Source organism: Salmo salar, unplaced genomic scaffold (assembly GCF_905237065.1).
Source record: "Salmo salar unplaced genomic scaffold, Ssal_v3.1, whole genome shotgun sequence".
NCBI classification, from domain to species: domain Eukaryota; kingdom Metazoa; phylum Chordata; class Actinopteri; order Salmoniformes; family Salmonidae; genus Salmo; species Salmo salar.
In genome coordinates, this window is record NW_025548259.1 from 24,022 (window position 1) to 39,249 (window position 15,228).

The 15,228-nt window shown below is 50.4% G+C and overlaps 1 protein-coding gene across 1 annotated transcript; it reads right to left on the bottom strand.

Annotated features, from left to right (window-relative positions):
- Positions 1-797: 797 nt before the first annotated feature.
- On the bottom strand, positions 798-13,912 carry LOC123732821 (exocyst complex component 4-like). Its single transcript, XM_045712116.1, has 2 exons — positions 13,713-13,912; positions 798-1,273 (listed from the first exon to the last, which is right to left on the bottom strand). The coding sequence occupies exons 1-2, from the start codon at positions 13,895-13,897 to the stop codon at positions 847-849; spliced, it is 612 nt and encodes a 203-aa protein (XP_045568072.1). The 5' UTR covers positions 13,898-13,912; the 3' UTR covers positions 798-846.
- Positions 13,913-15,228: the final 1,316 nt, after the last annotated feature.

The following is a 15,228-nucleotide window of genomic DNA, read 5'->3' on the forward strand; positions in this document are numbered from 1 at the left end:
CTGTAATATAAAATCCAATTTAGGGAAGAAGGGGGAAACGGAGAGATAAGAAGGGAGGTTTTATTCTCTCCCTCCGCCATCCCGCGCCGAGCCCCATCAACCTAGGCAAACACTAAATAATGAACAATACTGTGGCTGTCCCGCCACGATAAAACACACTCCATTAATGCCACTCGGCAGAATTAATGATAATTATGCCACGTTCACGCCCGTTCTCTTATTGAATTCTTATCTGAGCTGCCGAGGAGGAAGGAACAGCGCTCCGACTGTCTCCCCCCTCCCCCCAAAAACAATAGAAAGAAAATCCCTCATTTAAGTCGTTCTGAAAGGGGAAGTTCACAGAGGAAATGGGAACTTTTAAAGGTGTATAATGAAAGAGGTGACATGGGACGCAACAGAGGAAGAACTCAGTCACTTTCATGCTCTGGAACAGGTGATCACAACGCTGAGCTTAAGATGGGCTGTGTCCTTTTTACGTGTGTGTGTGTGTGTGTGTGTTCTGCTGATGACAATGGAACACACAGCCATGATCACTGATAAATGAGGTCTCTGTAAACACAGTGAGTAAAAAGGTCTTTGACAGTTCTGAAACAAACCACACACACTTCCAGGACTAATTAGAGCGTGGATAAAGTGGTGTGTGTGTCTGGAGGCTCTCCTACCTGGCTCTAATTAGGTCATTCACTCAGACAAACTCTTAATGACAGAGAGGAAAACTACTGCTGTGTGTGTGTGTGTGTGTGTGTGTCTGAGAGAATAAATAACTTCAGCTACTGCTACTAATCATGACTATTAAGGTGTCAGACTACAGTGTGTGTACATATACATTGGGAGTGGATGTGTATACTAGTGGCAGTATGTACAGTCATTAGAACAAAACGTTAGACATGTTAGCAATATGGAACCTCTGCTTGTGTTGTATACTGTTAATTCATTGGCTGTGTAGGACAGGTGTTGAACAAGCAGCCCTTCAGTCCACACACACCTCACCCCTGCACCCCTCCCCACGCACACCCCACCAGCCCTGCATGAATGGAAGCCATAAGGTGTGTGTGTATGTATGCCTGCCTCTGCGTGGGTGCGTGTATACTCACTGGCAGCGTGGGGCAGGTTGATGAAGAAGCCTTTGAGTCTGGAGGACAGCCACTCCATGCTCTCCTGCAGGTTGGCCAGGGTCTTCAGGTCGCTCACGTCACGCAGGATCTCGTTCTGCGGGATCAGCTTGTCACCCAGGTTACCCGTCAGCACCTCTGACTCCTTGGCAAACGCCATCCTGGATCGGTGGGAATGGAGGAGGAGAGAGGGAATGGAGGAGGAGAGGGGGAATGGAGGAGGAGAGAGGGAATGGAGGAGGAGAGAGGGAATGGAGGAGGAGAGGGGGAATGGAGGAGAGAGGGAATGGAGGAGGAGAGGGGGAATGGAGGAGGAGAGAGGGAATGGAGGAGGAGAGAGGGAATGGAGGAGGAGAGAGGAAACAAAAAAAGTTATATTAGACAAAATCAGTCAATGTCATACGTTCTAGACAGGTTCTAAAATGGTCATGAGAGTAGTTAGAAGTAACTGCCTGATCTTCAAACGAGGCTTAGCCTGGTCCCAGATCTGTTTGAACTAACTGCTTGATCTTCAAACGAGGCTTAGCCTGGTCCCAGATCTGTTTGAACTAACTGCCTGATCTTCAAACAAGGGCTAGCCTGGTCCCAGATCTGTTTGAACTAACTGCCTGATCTTCAAACAAGGCTTAGCCTGGTCCCAGATCTGTTTGAACTAACTGCCTGATCTTCAAACAAGGGCTAGCCTGGTCCCAGATCTGTTTGAACTAACTGCCTGATCTTCAAACAAGGCTTAGCCTGGTCCCAGATCTGTTTGAACTAACTGCCTGATCTTCAAACAAGGGCTAGCCTGGTCCCAGATCTGTTTGAACTAACTGCCTGATCTTCAAACAAGGCTTAGCCTGGTCCCAGATCTGTTTGAACTAACTGCCTGATCTTCAAACAAGGCTTAGCCTGGTCCCAGATCTGTTTGAACTAACTGCCTGATCTTCAAACAAGGCTTAGCCTGGTCCCAGATCTGTTTGAACTAACTGCCTGATCTTCAAACAAGGCTTAGCCTGGTCCCAGATCTGTTTGAACTAACTGCCTGATCTTCAAACAAGGTCTAGCCTGGTCCCAGATCTGTTTGAACTAAAAGCCTAATATTCAAACAAGGGTTAGCCTGGTCCCAGATCGGTTTGTACCATCTTTCCAAATTCTTTGGTCATTGTTTGGCTTCATAATGACAACAGGAGATGGGAGGCTCTGGGACCAGGGTAGAGAGAGAAGGGTTTCCCTTCTGGATATAGAAGATGGGAAGCTCTGGGACCAGGGTAGAGAGAGAAGGGTTTCCCTTCTGGATATAGGAGATGGGAAGCTCTGGGACCAGGGTAGAGAGAGAAGGGTTTCCCTTCTGGATATAGGAGATGGGAAGCTCTGGGACCAGGGTAGAGAGAGAAGGGTTTCCATTCTGGATATAGGAGATGGGAAGCTCTGGGACCAGGGTAGAGAGAGAAGGGTTTCCCTTCTGGATATAGGAGATGGGAAGCTCTGGGACCAGGGTAGAGAGAGAAGGGTTTCTCTTCTGGATATAGGAGATGGGAAGCTCTGGGACCAGGGTAGAGAGAGAAGGGTTTCCCTTCTAGATATAGGAGATGGGAAGCTCTGGGACCAGGGTAGAGAGAGAGAAGGGTTTCCCTTCTAGATATAGGAGATGGGAAGCTCTGGGACCAGGGTAGAGAGAGAAGGGTTTCTCTTCTGGATATAGGAGATGGGAAGCTCTGGGACCAGGGTAGAGAGAGAAGGGTTTCTCTTCTGGATATAGGAGATGGGAAGCTCTGGGACCAGGGTAGAGAGAGAAGGGTTTCTATTCTGGATATAGGAGATGGGAAGCTCTGGGACCAGGGGTAGAGAGAGAAGGGTTTCCTTCTAGATATAGGAGATGGGAAGCTCTGGGACCAGGGTAGAGAGAGAGAAGGGTTTCCCTTCTGGATATAGGAGATGGGAAGCTCTGGGACCAGGGTAGAGAGAGAAGGGTTTCTCTTCTGGATATAGGAGATGGGAAGCTCTGGGACCAGGGTAGAGAGAGAAGGGTTTCTCTTCTGGATATAGGAGATGGGAAGCTCTGGGACCAGGGTAGAGAGAGAGAAGGGTTTCCCTTCTGGATATAGGAGATGGGAAGCTCTGGGACCAGGGTAGAGAGAGAAGGGTTTCCTTCTGGATATAGGAGATGGGGAGCTCTGGGACCAGGGTAGAGAGAGAAGGGTTTCCCTTCTGGATATAGGAGATGGGAAGCTCTGGGACCAGGGTAGAGAGAGAAGGGTTTCTCTTCTAGATATAGGAGATGGGAAGCTCTGGGACCAGGGTAGAGAGAGAAGGGTTTCCCTTCTGGATATAGGAGATGGGAAGCTCTGGGACCAGGGTAGAGAGAGAAGGGTTTCCTTCTGGATATAGGAGATGGGAAGCTCTGGGACCAGGGTAGAGAGAGAAGGGTTTCCCTTCTGGATATAGGAGATGGGAAGCTCTGGGACCAGGGTAGAGAGAGAAGGGTTTCCCTTCTGGATATAGGAGATGGGAAGCTCTGGGACCAGGGTAGAGAGAGAGAAGGGTTTCCCTTCTGGATATAGGATATGGGAAGCTCTGGGACCAGGGTAGAGAGAGAAGGGTTTCTCTTCTGGATATAGGAGATGGGAAGCTCTGGGACCAGGGTAGAGAGAGAAGGGTTTCCCTTCTGGATATAGGAGATGGGAAGCTCTGGGACCAGGGTAGAGAGAGAAGGGTTTCTCTTCTGGATATGGGTCGTGCATTAAGAGTAGGGGCTTAAAACCTGCCAACAGTTCCAGATAAGGATTCCCTAGAATGAAGGAGAGGACAGTAGTGGAAGGCAGGAGGATAGTGAAAAGGAGAAGGACATTTATTGGAGGGTGAGGAGGATTAGGGGGGGACTATAATAACAATCCCACGGTCCCCTGCACAGAGGATGGCTGGCACCGTGTGGAGCTGGACCCTGGACGGACGGACAGACAGACCAGTCACATCAACTCCAGCATGCATCTAAATGAGGCCTTGGGCTTCCAGTAATAACCTTTACTTTGATTTAGGACTGACTGACTAACTTAGTTCAGTCACCACAGGCCCAATGATGAGCTAGTAACTGGAGCAGATAGAGAGAGAGATAGAGACAGACAGAGACAGAGACAGACAGAGACAGAAAGAGACCGAGATACAAAGAGAAAGAAAGAAAGAAAGAAAGAAAGAAGAAAGAAAGAAAGAAAGAAAGAAAGAAAGAAAGAAAGAAAGAAAGAAAGAAAGAAAGAAAGAAAGAAAGAGAGCTCTATTTTAAGGCAATGTGATGTTTCAGACTTCACACATGCTGGCAGACACTTGACAAGAACACAGCCTTGAGGAGAACACAGCCTTGAGGAGAACACAGCCTTGAGGAGAACACAGCCTTGAGGAGAACACAGCCTTGAGGAGAACACAGCCTTGAGGAGAACACAGCCTTGAGGAGAACACAGCCTTGAGGAGAACACAGCCTTGAGGAGAACACAGCCTTGAGGAGAACACAGCCTTGAGGAGAACACAGCCTTGAGGAGAACACAGCCTTGAGGAGAACACAGCAAAGAAAATCCTATTTTTTTTGTGTGACTACCGACTAGCAGCCTTGGTGAATTCACTTAAATATCAAAACTCGAAAGAGAGACGGAGAAAGAGAGAGAAAGAGAATGAAAGAGAGAGAGAAAACAGAGAATGAAAGAGAGAGAGAGAAAACAGAGAATGAAAGAGAAAGAAAACAGAGAATGAAAGAGAGAAAACAGAGAATGAAAGAGAGCAGGAAGAACTGAATGACTTGTTCCAAGCAGGGACCTTATTACTGGAGTGTGATCAAAAGGAGAGCTGGGTTGCCAGACGTGGAGCCTCTAATCCCTCAAAACAATGTTGAAATTGTCTGTGGCTGTGACTCAAATTAAAAAAGCCTCAAAGATTCTCCTTGCATTTAAATCCATCACCCATTCATTGATTTATTTACTTTACAATTCCAGGCCGGTGAGCATCCATCCTGAAGACAGCACACGTTGAAAGCACTGTCAATAAGGATGACCCACCTTCTCCTCCCAAATTATTTGGTTCCCTCCTACCTTCAGATAAATAACGTTACATCCTTATGGGGCAATCACTACTTCCTGTACATGACTGTCTTGTTCAACCACAGCATGTTGATGAAGGGCTGGAGGGAGTGAGGATACTGTTCTGTGTGTTTGTGTTAGGGTGGAGGGGGTGAGGATACTGTTCTGTGTGTTTGTGTTAGGGTGGAGGGGTGGTGAGGACACTGTTCTGTGTGTTTGTGTTAGGGTGGAGGGGTGGTGAGGACACTGTTCTGTGTGTTTGTGTTAGGGTGGAGGGGGGGTGAGGATACTGTTCTGTGTGTTTGTGTTAGGGTGGAGGGTGGTGGGATACTGTTCTGTGTGTTTGTGTTAGGGTGGAGGGAGTGAGGATACTGTTCTGTGTGTTTGTGTTAGGGTGGAGGGGTGGTGAGGATACTGTTCTGTGTGTTTGTGTTAGGGTGGAGGGGGTGAGGATACTGTTCTGTGTGTTTGTGTTAGGGTGGAGGGAGTGAGGATACTGTTCTGTGTGTTTGTGTTAGGGTGGAGGGGTGAGGATACTGTTCTGTGTGTTTGTGTTAGGGTAGAGGGGTGGTGAGGATACTGTTCTGTGTGTTTGTGTTAGGGTGGAGGGGTGGTGAGGACACTGTTCTGTGTGTTTGTGTTAGGGTGGAGGGGGTGGTGAGGACACTGTTCTGTGTGTTTGTGTTAGGGTGGAGGGGGGGTGAGGATACTGTTCTGTGTGTTTGTGTTAGGGTGGAGGGGTGGTGGGATACTGTTCTGTGTGTTTGTGTTAGGGTGGAGGGAGTGAGGATACTGTTCTGTGTGTTTGTGTTAGGGTGGAGGGGGAGGTGAGGATACTGTTCTGTGTGTTTGTGTTAGGGTGGAGGGGTGGTGAGGATACTGTTCTGTGTGTTTGTGTTAGGGTGGAGGGGGTGAGGATACTGTTCTGTGTGTTTGTGTTAGGGTGGAGGGGGTGAGGATACTGTTCTGTGTGTTTGTGTTAGGGTGGAGGGGTGGTGAGGATACTGTTCTGTGTGTTAGGGTTGAGGGGGTGAGGATACTGTTCTGTGTGTTTGTGTTAGGGTGGAGGGGTGGTGAGGACACTGTTCTGTGTGTTTGTGTTAGGGTGGAGGGGTGGTGAGGATACTGTTCTGTGTGTTTGTGTTAGGGTGGAGGGGGGTGAGGATACTGTTCTGTGTGTTTGTGTTAGGGTGGAGGGGTGGTGAGGATACTGTTCTGTGTGTTTGTGTTAGGGTGGAGGGGGAGGTGAGGATACTGTTCTGTGTGTTTGTGTTAGGGTGGAGGGGAGGTGAGGATACTGTTCTGTGTGTTTGTGTTAGGGTGGAGGGGAGGTGAGGAAACTGTTCTGTGTGTTTGTGTTAGGGTGGAGGGGTGGTGAGGATACTGTTCTGTGTGTTTGTGTTAGGGTGGAGGGGGTGAGGATACTGTTCTGTGTGTTTGTGTTAGGGTGGAGGGGTGGTGAGGATACTGTTCTGTGTGTTTGTGTTAGGGTGGAGGGGAGGTGAGGATACTGTTCTGTGTGTTTGTGTTAGGGTGGAGGGGTGGTGAGGATACTGTTCTGTGTGTTTGTGTTAGGGTGGAGGGGTGAGGATACTGTTCTGTGTGTTTGTGTTAGGGTGGAGGGGAGGTGAGGATACTGTTCTGTGTGTTTGTGTTAGGGTGGAGGGGTGGTGAGGATACTGTTCTGTGTGTTGGTGTTAGGGTGGAGGGGGTGAGGATACTGTTCTGTGTGTTTGTGTTAGGGTGGAGGGGTGGTGAGGATACTGTTCTGTGTGTTTGTGTTAGGGTGGAGGGAGTGAGGACACTGTTCTGTGTGTTTGTGTTAGGGTGGAGGGAGGGGATGAGGATACTGTTCTGTGTGTTTGTGTTAGGGTGGAGGGGTGGTGAGGATACTGTTCTGTGTGTTTGTGTTGGGGTGGAGGGGTGGTGAGGACACTGTTCTGTGTGTTTGTGTTAGGGTGGAGGGGTGGTGAGGATACTGTTCTGTGTGTTTGTGTTAGGGTGGAGGGGGTGGTGAGGATACTGTTCTGTGTGTTTGTGTTAGGGTGGAGGGGGTGAGGATACTGTTCTGGGTTTGTGTTAGGGTGGAGGGTGGTGAGGATACTGTTCTGTGTGTTTGTGTTAGGGTGGAGGGGGTGGTGAGGACACTGTTCTGTGTGTTTGTGTTAGGGTGGAGGGGTGGTGAGGATACTGTTCTGTGTGTTTGTGTTAGGGTGGAGGGGGTGAGGATACTGTTCTGTGTGTTTGTGTTAGGGTGGAGGGGTGGTGAGGATACTGTTCTGTGTGTTTGTGTTAGGGTGGAGGGGGAGGTGAGGATACTGTTCTGTGTGTTTGTGTTAGGGTGGAGGGGGTGGTGAGGATACTGTTCTGTGTGTTTGTGTTAGGGTGGAGGGAGGTGAGGAAACTGTTCTGTGTGTTTGTGTTAGGGTGGAGGGGTGGTGAGGATACTGTTCTGTGTGTTTGTGTTAGGGTGGAGGGGGTGAGGATACTGTTCTGTGTGTTTGTGTTAGGGTGGAGGGGTGGTGAGGATACTGTTCTGTGTGTTTGTGTTAGGGTGGAGGGGAGGTGAGGATACTGTTCTGTGTGTTTGTGTTAGGGTGGAGGGGTGGTGAGGATACTGTTCTGTGTGTTTGTGTTAGGGTGGAGGGGTGAGGATACTGTTCTGTGTGTTTGTGTTAGGGTGGAGGGAGGTGAGGATACTGTTCTGTGTGTTTGTGTTAGGGTGGAGGGGGTGGTGAGGATACTGTTCTGTGTGTTGGTGTTAGGGTGGAGGGGGGTGAGGATACTGTTCTGTGTGTTTGTGTTAGGGTGGAGGGGTGGTGAGGATACTGTTCTGTGTGTTTGTGTTAGGGTGGAGGGGTGAGGACACTGTTCTGTGTGTTTGTGTTAGGGTGGAGGGAGGGATGAGGATACTGTTCTGTGTGTTTGTGTTAGGGTGGAGGGGTGGTGAGGATACTGTTCTGTGTGTTTGTGTTGGGGTGGAGGGTGGTGAGGACACTGTTCTGTGTGTTTGTGTTAGGGTGGAGGGGGTGGTGAGGATACTGTTCTGTGTGTTTGTGTTAGGGTGGAGGGGGTGGTGAGGATACTGTTCTGTGTGTTTGTGTTAGGGTGGAGGGGTGGTGAGGATACAGTTCTGTGTGTTTGTGTTAGGGTGGAGGGGTGGTGAGGATACTGTTCTGTGTGTTTGTGTTAGGGTGGAGGGGTGGTGAGGATACTGTTCTGTGTGTTTGTGTTAGGGTGGAGTGAGGGGGTGAGGATACTGTTCTGTGTGTTTGTGTTAGGGTGGAGGGGGTGGTAAGGATACTGTTCTGTGTGTTTGTGTTAGGGTGGAGGGGTGGTGAGGATACTGTTCTGTGTGTTTGTGTTAGGGTGGAGGGGTGGTGAGGATACAGTTCTGTGTGTTTGTGTTAGGGTGGAGGGGGAGGTGAGGATACTGTTCTGTGTGTTTGCGTTAGGGTGGAGGGGGTGGAGGGGGTGAGGATACTGTTCTGTGTGTTTGCGTTAGGGTGGAGGGGGTGAGGATACTGTTCTGTGTGTTTGTGTTAGGGTGGAGGGGTGATGATACTGTTCTGTGCTTGTGTTAGGGTGGAGGGGTGGTGAGGATACTGGTCTGTGTGTTTGTGTTAGGGTGGAGGGGGTGGTGAGGATACTGTTCTGTGTGTTTTTGTTAGGGTGGAGGGGGTGAGGATACTGCTCTGTGCGTTTGTGTTAGGGTGGAGGGATGGTGAGGATACGGTTCTGTGCGTTTGTGTTAGGGTGGAGGGGGAGGTGAGGATACTGTTCTGTGCGTTTGTGTTAGGGTGGAGGGGAGGTGAGGATACTGTTCTGTGTGTTTGTGTTAGGGTGGAGGGGTGGTGAGGAAACTGTTCTGTGTGTTTGTGTTAGGGTGGAGGGGTGGTGAGGATACTGTTCTGTGTGTTTGTGTTAGGGTGGAGGGGTGGTGAGGATACTGTTCTGTGTGTTTGTGTTAGGGTGGAGTGGGGGAGTGAGGATACTGTTCTGTGTGTTTGTGTTAGGGTGGAGGGGGTGAGGATACTGTTCTGTGTGTTTGTGTTAGGGTGGAGGGGTGGTGAGGATACTGTTCTGTGTGTTTGTGTTATGGTGGAGGGGAGGTGAGGATACTGTTCTGTGTGTTTGTGTTAGGGTGGAGTGGGGGAGTGAGGATACTGTTCTGTGTGTTTGTGTTAGGGTGGAGGGGTGGTGAGGATACTGTTCTGTGTGTTTGTGTTAGGGTGGAGGGGTGGTGAGGATACTGTTCTGTGTGTTGGTGTTAGGGTGGAGGGGTGGTGAGGATACTGTTCTGTGTGTTTGTGTTAGGGTGGAGGGGTGGTGAGGATACTGTTCTGTGTGTTTGTGTTAGGGTGGAGGGAGTGAGGATACTGTTCTGTGTGTTTGTGTTAGGGTGGAGGGGGTGGTGAGGATACTGTTCTGTGTGTTTGTGTTAGGGTGGAGGGGTGGTGAGGATACTGTTCTGTGTGTTTGTGTTAGGGTGGAGGGAGTGAGGATACTGTTCTGTGCGTTTGTGTTAGGGTGGAGGGATGGTGAGGATACTGTTCTGTGCGTTTGTGTTAGGGTGGAGGGGTGGTGAGGATACTGTTCTGTGTGTTTGTGTTAGGGTGGAGTGAGAGAGTGAGGATACTGTTCTGTGCGTTTGTGTTAGGGTGGAGGGGGAGGTAAGGATACTGTTCTGTGCGTTTGTGTTAGGGTGGAGGGGTGGTGAGGATACTGTTCTGTGTGTTTGTGTTAGGGTGGAGTGAGAGAGTGAGGATACTGTTCTGTGTGTTTGTGTTAGGGTGGAGTGAGAGAGTGAGGACACTGTTCTGTGTGTTTGTGTTAGGGTGAAGGGGGTGAGGATACTGTTCTGTGTGTTTGTGTTAGGGTGGAGGGGTGGTGAGGAAACTGTTCTGTGTGTTTGTGTTATGGTGGAGGGGTGGTGAGGATACTGTTCTGTGTGTTTGTGTTAGGGTGGAGGGGTGGTGAGGATACTGTTCTGTGTGTTTGTGTTAGGGTGGAGGGGTGGTGAGGATACTGTTCTGTGTGTTTGTGTTAGGGTGGAGGTGTGGTGAGGATACTGTTCTGTGTGTTTGTGTTAGGGTGGAGGGGTGGTGAGGATACTGTTCTGTGTGTTAGGGTGGAGGGGGAGGTGAGGATACTGTTCTGTGTGTTTGTGTTAGGGTGGAGGGGTGGTGAGGATACTGTTCTGTGTGTTTGTGTTAGGGTAGAGTGGGAGGTGAGGATACTGTTCTGTGTGTTTGTGTTAGGGTGGAGGGGTGGTGAGGATACTGTTCTGTGTGTTTGTGTTAGGGTGGAGGGGTGGTGAGGATACTGTTCTGTGTGTTTGCGTTAGGGTGGAGGGAGTGAGGATACTGTTCTGTGTGTTTGTGTTAGGGTGGAGGGGAGGTGAGGATACTGTTCTGTGTGTTTGTGTTAGGGTGGAGGGGTGGTGAGGATACTGTTCTGTGTGTTTGTGTTAGGGTAGAGTGGGAGGTGAGGATACTGTTCTGTGTGTTTGTGTTAGGGTGGAGGGGGTGAGGATACTGTTCTGTGTGTTTGTGTTAGGGTGAGGATACTGTTCTGTGTGTTTGTGTTAGGGTGGAGGGGAGGTGAGGATACTGTTCTGTGTGTTTGTGTTAGGGTGGAGGGGTGGTGAGGATACTGTTCTGTGTGTTAGGGTGGAGGGGGTAAGGATACTGTTCTGTGTGTTTGTGTTAGGGTGGAGGGTGGTGAGGATACTGTTCTGTGTGTGTGTTAGGGTGGAGGGAGTGAGGACACTGTTCTGTGTGTTTGTGTTAGGGTGGAGGGAGGGGATGAGGATACTGTTCTGTGTGTTTGTGTTAGGGTGGAGGGGTGTTGAGGATACTGTTCTGTGTGTTTGTGTTGGGGTGGAGGGGTGGTGAGGACACTGTTCTGTGTGTTTGTGTTAGGGTGGAGGGGGAGGTGAGGATACCGTTCTGTGTGTTTGTGTTAGGGTGGAGGGGAGGTGAGGATACCGTTCTGTGTGTTTGTGTTAGGGTGGAGGGGAGGAGGATACTGTTCTGTGTGTTTGTGTTAGGGTGGAGGGGGTGAGGATACTGTTCTGTGTGTTTGTGTTAGGGTGGAGGGGTGGTGAGGATACTGTTCTGTGTGTTTGTGTTAGGGTGGAGTGAGGGAGTGAGGATACTGTTCTGTGTGTTTGTGTTAGGGTGGAGGGGTGGTGAGGACACTGTTCTGTGTGTTTGTGTTAGGGTGGAGGGGGTGGTGAGGATACTGTTCTGTGTGTTTGTGTTAGGGTGGAGGGGGTGGTGAGGATACTGTTCTGTGTGTTTGTGTTAGGGTGGAGGGGTGGTGAGGATACAGTTCTGTGTGTTTGTGTTAGGGTGGAGGGGAGGTGAGGATACTGTTCTGTGTGTTTGCGTTAGGGTGGAGGGGGTGAGGATACTGTTCTGTGTGTTTGCGTTAGGGTGGAGGGGGTGAGGATACTGTTCTGTGTGTTTGTGTTAGGGTGGAGGGGGTGGTGAGGACACTGTTCTGTGTGTTTGTGTTAGGGTGGAGGGGTGGTGAGGATACTGTTCTGTGTGTTTGTGTTAGGGTGGAGGGGTGGTGAGGATACTGTTCTGTGTGTTTGTGTTAGGGTGGAGGGGTGGTGAGGATACAGTTCTGTGTGTTTGTGTTAGGGTGGAGGGGTGGTGAGGATACTGTTCTGTGTGTTTGTGTTAGGGTGGAGGGGAGGTGAGGATACTGTTCTGTGTGTTTGCGTTAGGGTGGAGGGGGTGAGGATACTGTTCTGTGTGTTTGTGTTAGGGTGGAGTGAGGGAGTGAGGATACTGTTCTGTGTGTTTGTGTTAGGGTGGAGGGGTGATGATACTGTTCTGTGTTTGTGTTAGGGTGGAGGGGTGGTGAGGATACTGGTCTGTGTGTTTGTGTTAGGGTGGAGGGGTGGTGAGGATACTGTTCTGTGTGTTTGTGTTAGGGTGGAGGGGGTGAGGATACTGTTCTGTGCGTTTGTGTTAGGGTGGAGGGATGGTGAGGATACGGTTCTGTGCGTTTGTGTTAGGGTGGAGGGGGAGGTGAGGATAATGTTCTGTGCGTTTGTGTTAGGGTGGAGGGGGAGGTGAGGATACTGTTCTGTGTGTTTGTGTTAGGGTGGAGGGTTGGTGAGGAAACTGTTCTGTGTGTTTGTGTTAGGGTGGAGGGGGTGGTGAGGATACTGTTCTGTGTGTTTGTGTTAGGGTGGAGGGAGTGAGGATACTGTTCTGTGTGTTTGTGTTAGGGTGGAGGGGTGGTGAGGTTACTGTTCTGTGTGTTTGTGTTAGGGTGGAGGGGTGGTGAGGATACTGTTCTGTGTGTTTGTGTTAGGGTGGAGGGGGTGGTGAGGATACTGTTCTGTGTGTTTGTGTTAGGGTGGAGGGGAGGATACTGTTCTGTGTGTTTGTGTTAGGGGTGGAGGGGTGGTGAGGATACTGTTCTGTGTGTTTGTGTTAGGGTGGAGGGTGGTGAGGATACTGTTCTGTGTGTTTGTGTTAGGGTGGAGGGGTGGTGAGGATACTGTTCTGTGTGTTTGTGTTAGGGTGGAGGGGAGGATACTGTTCTGTGTGTTTGTGTTAGGGGTGGAGGGTGGTGAGGATACTGTTCTGTGTGTTTGTGTTAGGGTGGAGGGGTGGTGAGGATACTGTTCTGTGTGTTTGTGTTAGGGTGGAGGGAGGATACTGTTCTGTGTGTTTGTGTTAGGGTGGAGGGGAGGATACTGTTCTGTGTGTTTGTGTTAGGGTGGAGGGGAGGATACTGTTCTGTGTGTTTGTGTTAGGGTGGAGGGGTGGTGAGGATACTGTTCTGTGTGTTTGTGTTAGGGTGGAGTGGGGGAGTGAGGATACTGTTCTGTGTGTTTGTGTTAGGGTGGAGGGAGTGAGGATACTGTTCTGTGCGTTTGTGTTAGGGTGGAGGGATGGTGAGGATACTGTTCTGTGCGTTTGTGTTAGGGTGGAGGGTGGTGAGGATACTGTTCTATGTGTTTGTGTTAGGGTGGAGTGAGAGAGTGAGGATACTGTTCTGTGTGTTTGTGTTAGGGTGGAGGGGAGGATACTGTTCTGTGTGTTTGTGTTAGGGTGGAGGGGAGGATACTGTTCTGTGTGTTTGTGTTAGGGTGGAGGGGTGGTGAGGATACTGTTCTGTGTGTTTGTGTTAGGGTGGAGTGGGGGAGTGAGGATACTGTTCTGTGTGTTTGTGTTAGGGTGGAGGGAGTGAGGATACTGTTCTGTGCGTTTGTGTTAGGGTGGAGGGGTGGTGAGGATACTGTTCTGTGTGTTTGTGTTAGGGTGGAGTGAGAGAGTGAGGATACTGTTCTGTGCGTTTGTGTTAGGGTGGAGGGGGAGGTGAAGATACTGTTCTGTGCGTTTGTGTTAGGGTGGAGGGGTGGTGAGGATACTGTTCTGTGTGTTTGTGTTAGGGTGGAGTGAGAGAGTGAGGATACTGTTCTGTGTGTTTGTGTTAGGGTGGAGTGAGAGAGTGAGGATACTGTTCTGTGTGTTTGTGTTAGGGTGGAGGGGTGGTGAGGATACTGTTCTGTGTGTTTGTGTGTGACCTGGTGAAGTCCTCCTCGTCCTCTCTCTTCTGTCGGAGCTGTCTGGGCTGGGCCATGTTAGCCCAGTTGGGCAGAGACTGGAGCAGTCGGCTGATGTCCTCGTCCTTAGACCACGACGCACTGATGGTCAGCTTCTCCTCACACTGGACTATGCCCCTGGGACACACAGGACAGAGAGAGATCATCAACTGTATAGTACAGACAGACAGCATAGCATGAGGGTGGATGGAGACAGATTGCCTGCATGAGGATAACTGCTTAGCTGGATCATCCACAGAACCACCCATCAACACAGCAGGCAGCTGAGGCACAGTGTTTCCACACCCATAGAGGAAGTAACACCTAGTCAGGTGAGAGGAGAGGTAGAGGGGTAGAGGAGAGGTAGAAGATGGAGGGGTAGAGGAGGGGTAGAGGATGGAGGGGTAGAGGATGGAGGGGTAGAGGAGAGGTAGAGGATGGAGGGGTAGAGAGAGAGGTAGAGGATGTAAGAGTAGAGGATGGAGGAGTAGAGGAGAGGTAGAAGATGGAGAGGTAGAGGGTGGAGAGGTAGAGGGTGGAGGGGTAGAGGAGAGGTAGAGGGTGGAGGGGTAGAGGAGAGGTAGAGAATGGAGGGGTAGAGGAGAGGTAGAGGGTGGAGGGGTAGAGGATGGAGGGGTAGAGGAGAGGTAGAGAATGGAGGGGTAGAGGAGAGGTAGAGGGTGGAGGGGTAGAGGATGGAGGGTAGAGGAGAGGTAGAGAATGGAGGGGGTAGAGGATGGAGGGTAGAGGAGAGGTAGAGGGTGGAGGGGTAGAGGAGAGGTAGAGAATGGAGGGTAGAGGATGGAGGGGTAGAGGATGGATGAGTAGAGGATGGAGGGGTAGAGGAGAGGTAGAGGATGAGAGGTAGAGGATGGAGGGGTAGAGGATGGAGGGTAGAGGATGGAGGAGTAAGAGGATGGAGGGGTAGAGGATGGAGAGGTAGAGGATGGAGGGGTAGAGGATGGAGAGGTAGAGGATGGAGGAGTAGAGGATGGAGAGGTAGAGGATGGAGGAGTAGAGGATGGAGGAGTAGAGGATGGAGAGGAAGAGGATGGAGGAAGGAGGATGGAGAGGAAGAGGATGTAGGAGTAGAGGATGGAGAGGTAGAGGATGGAGGGGTAGAGGATGGAGAGGAAGAGGATGGAGAGGTAGAGGATGGAGAGGTAGAGGATGGAGGAGTAGAGGATGGTGGAGTAGAGGATGGAGGAGTAGAGGATGGAGGAGTAGAGGATGGAGGAGTAGAGGATGGAGAGGTAGAGGATGGAGGAGTAGAGGATGGAGGGGTAGAGGATGGAGGGGTAGAGGATGGAGGAGTAGAGGATGGAGGAGTAGAGGATGGTGGAGTAGAGGATGGTGGAGTAGAGGATGGAGAGATAGAGGATGGAGTGGTAGAGGATGGAGAGGTAGAGGATGGAGGTGTAGAGGATGGAGGGGTAGAGGATGGAGAGGTAGAGGATGGAGAGGTAGAGGATGGAGTGGTAGAGGATGGAGAGGAAGA

Bases quoted from the DNA above. Each gene is read 5' to 3' on its own strand.
- LOC123732821 (XM_045712116.1), bottom strand. From the start codon at position 13,897: ATGATCTCTCTCTGTCCTGTGTGTCCCAGGGGCATAGTCCAGTGTGAG. The intron at 1,274-13,712 runs GTCACACACAAA...CCACCGATCCAG, and splicing joins GACGAGGAGGACTTCACCAG to GATGGCGTTTGCCAAGGAGT.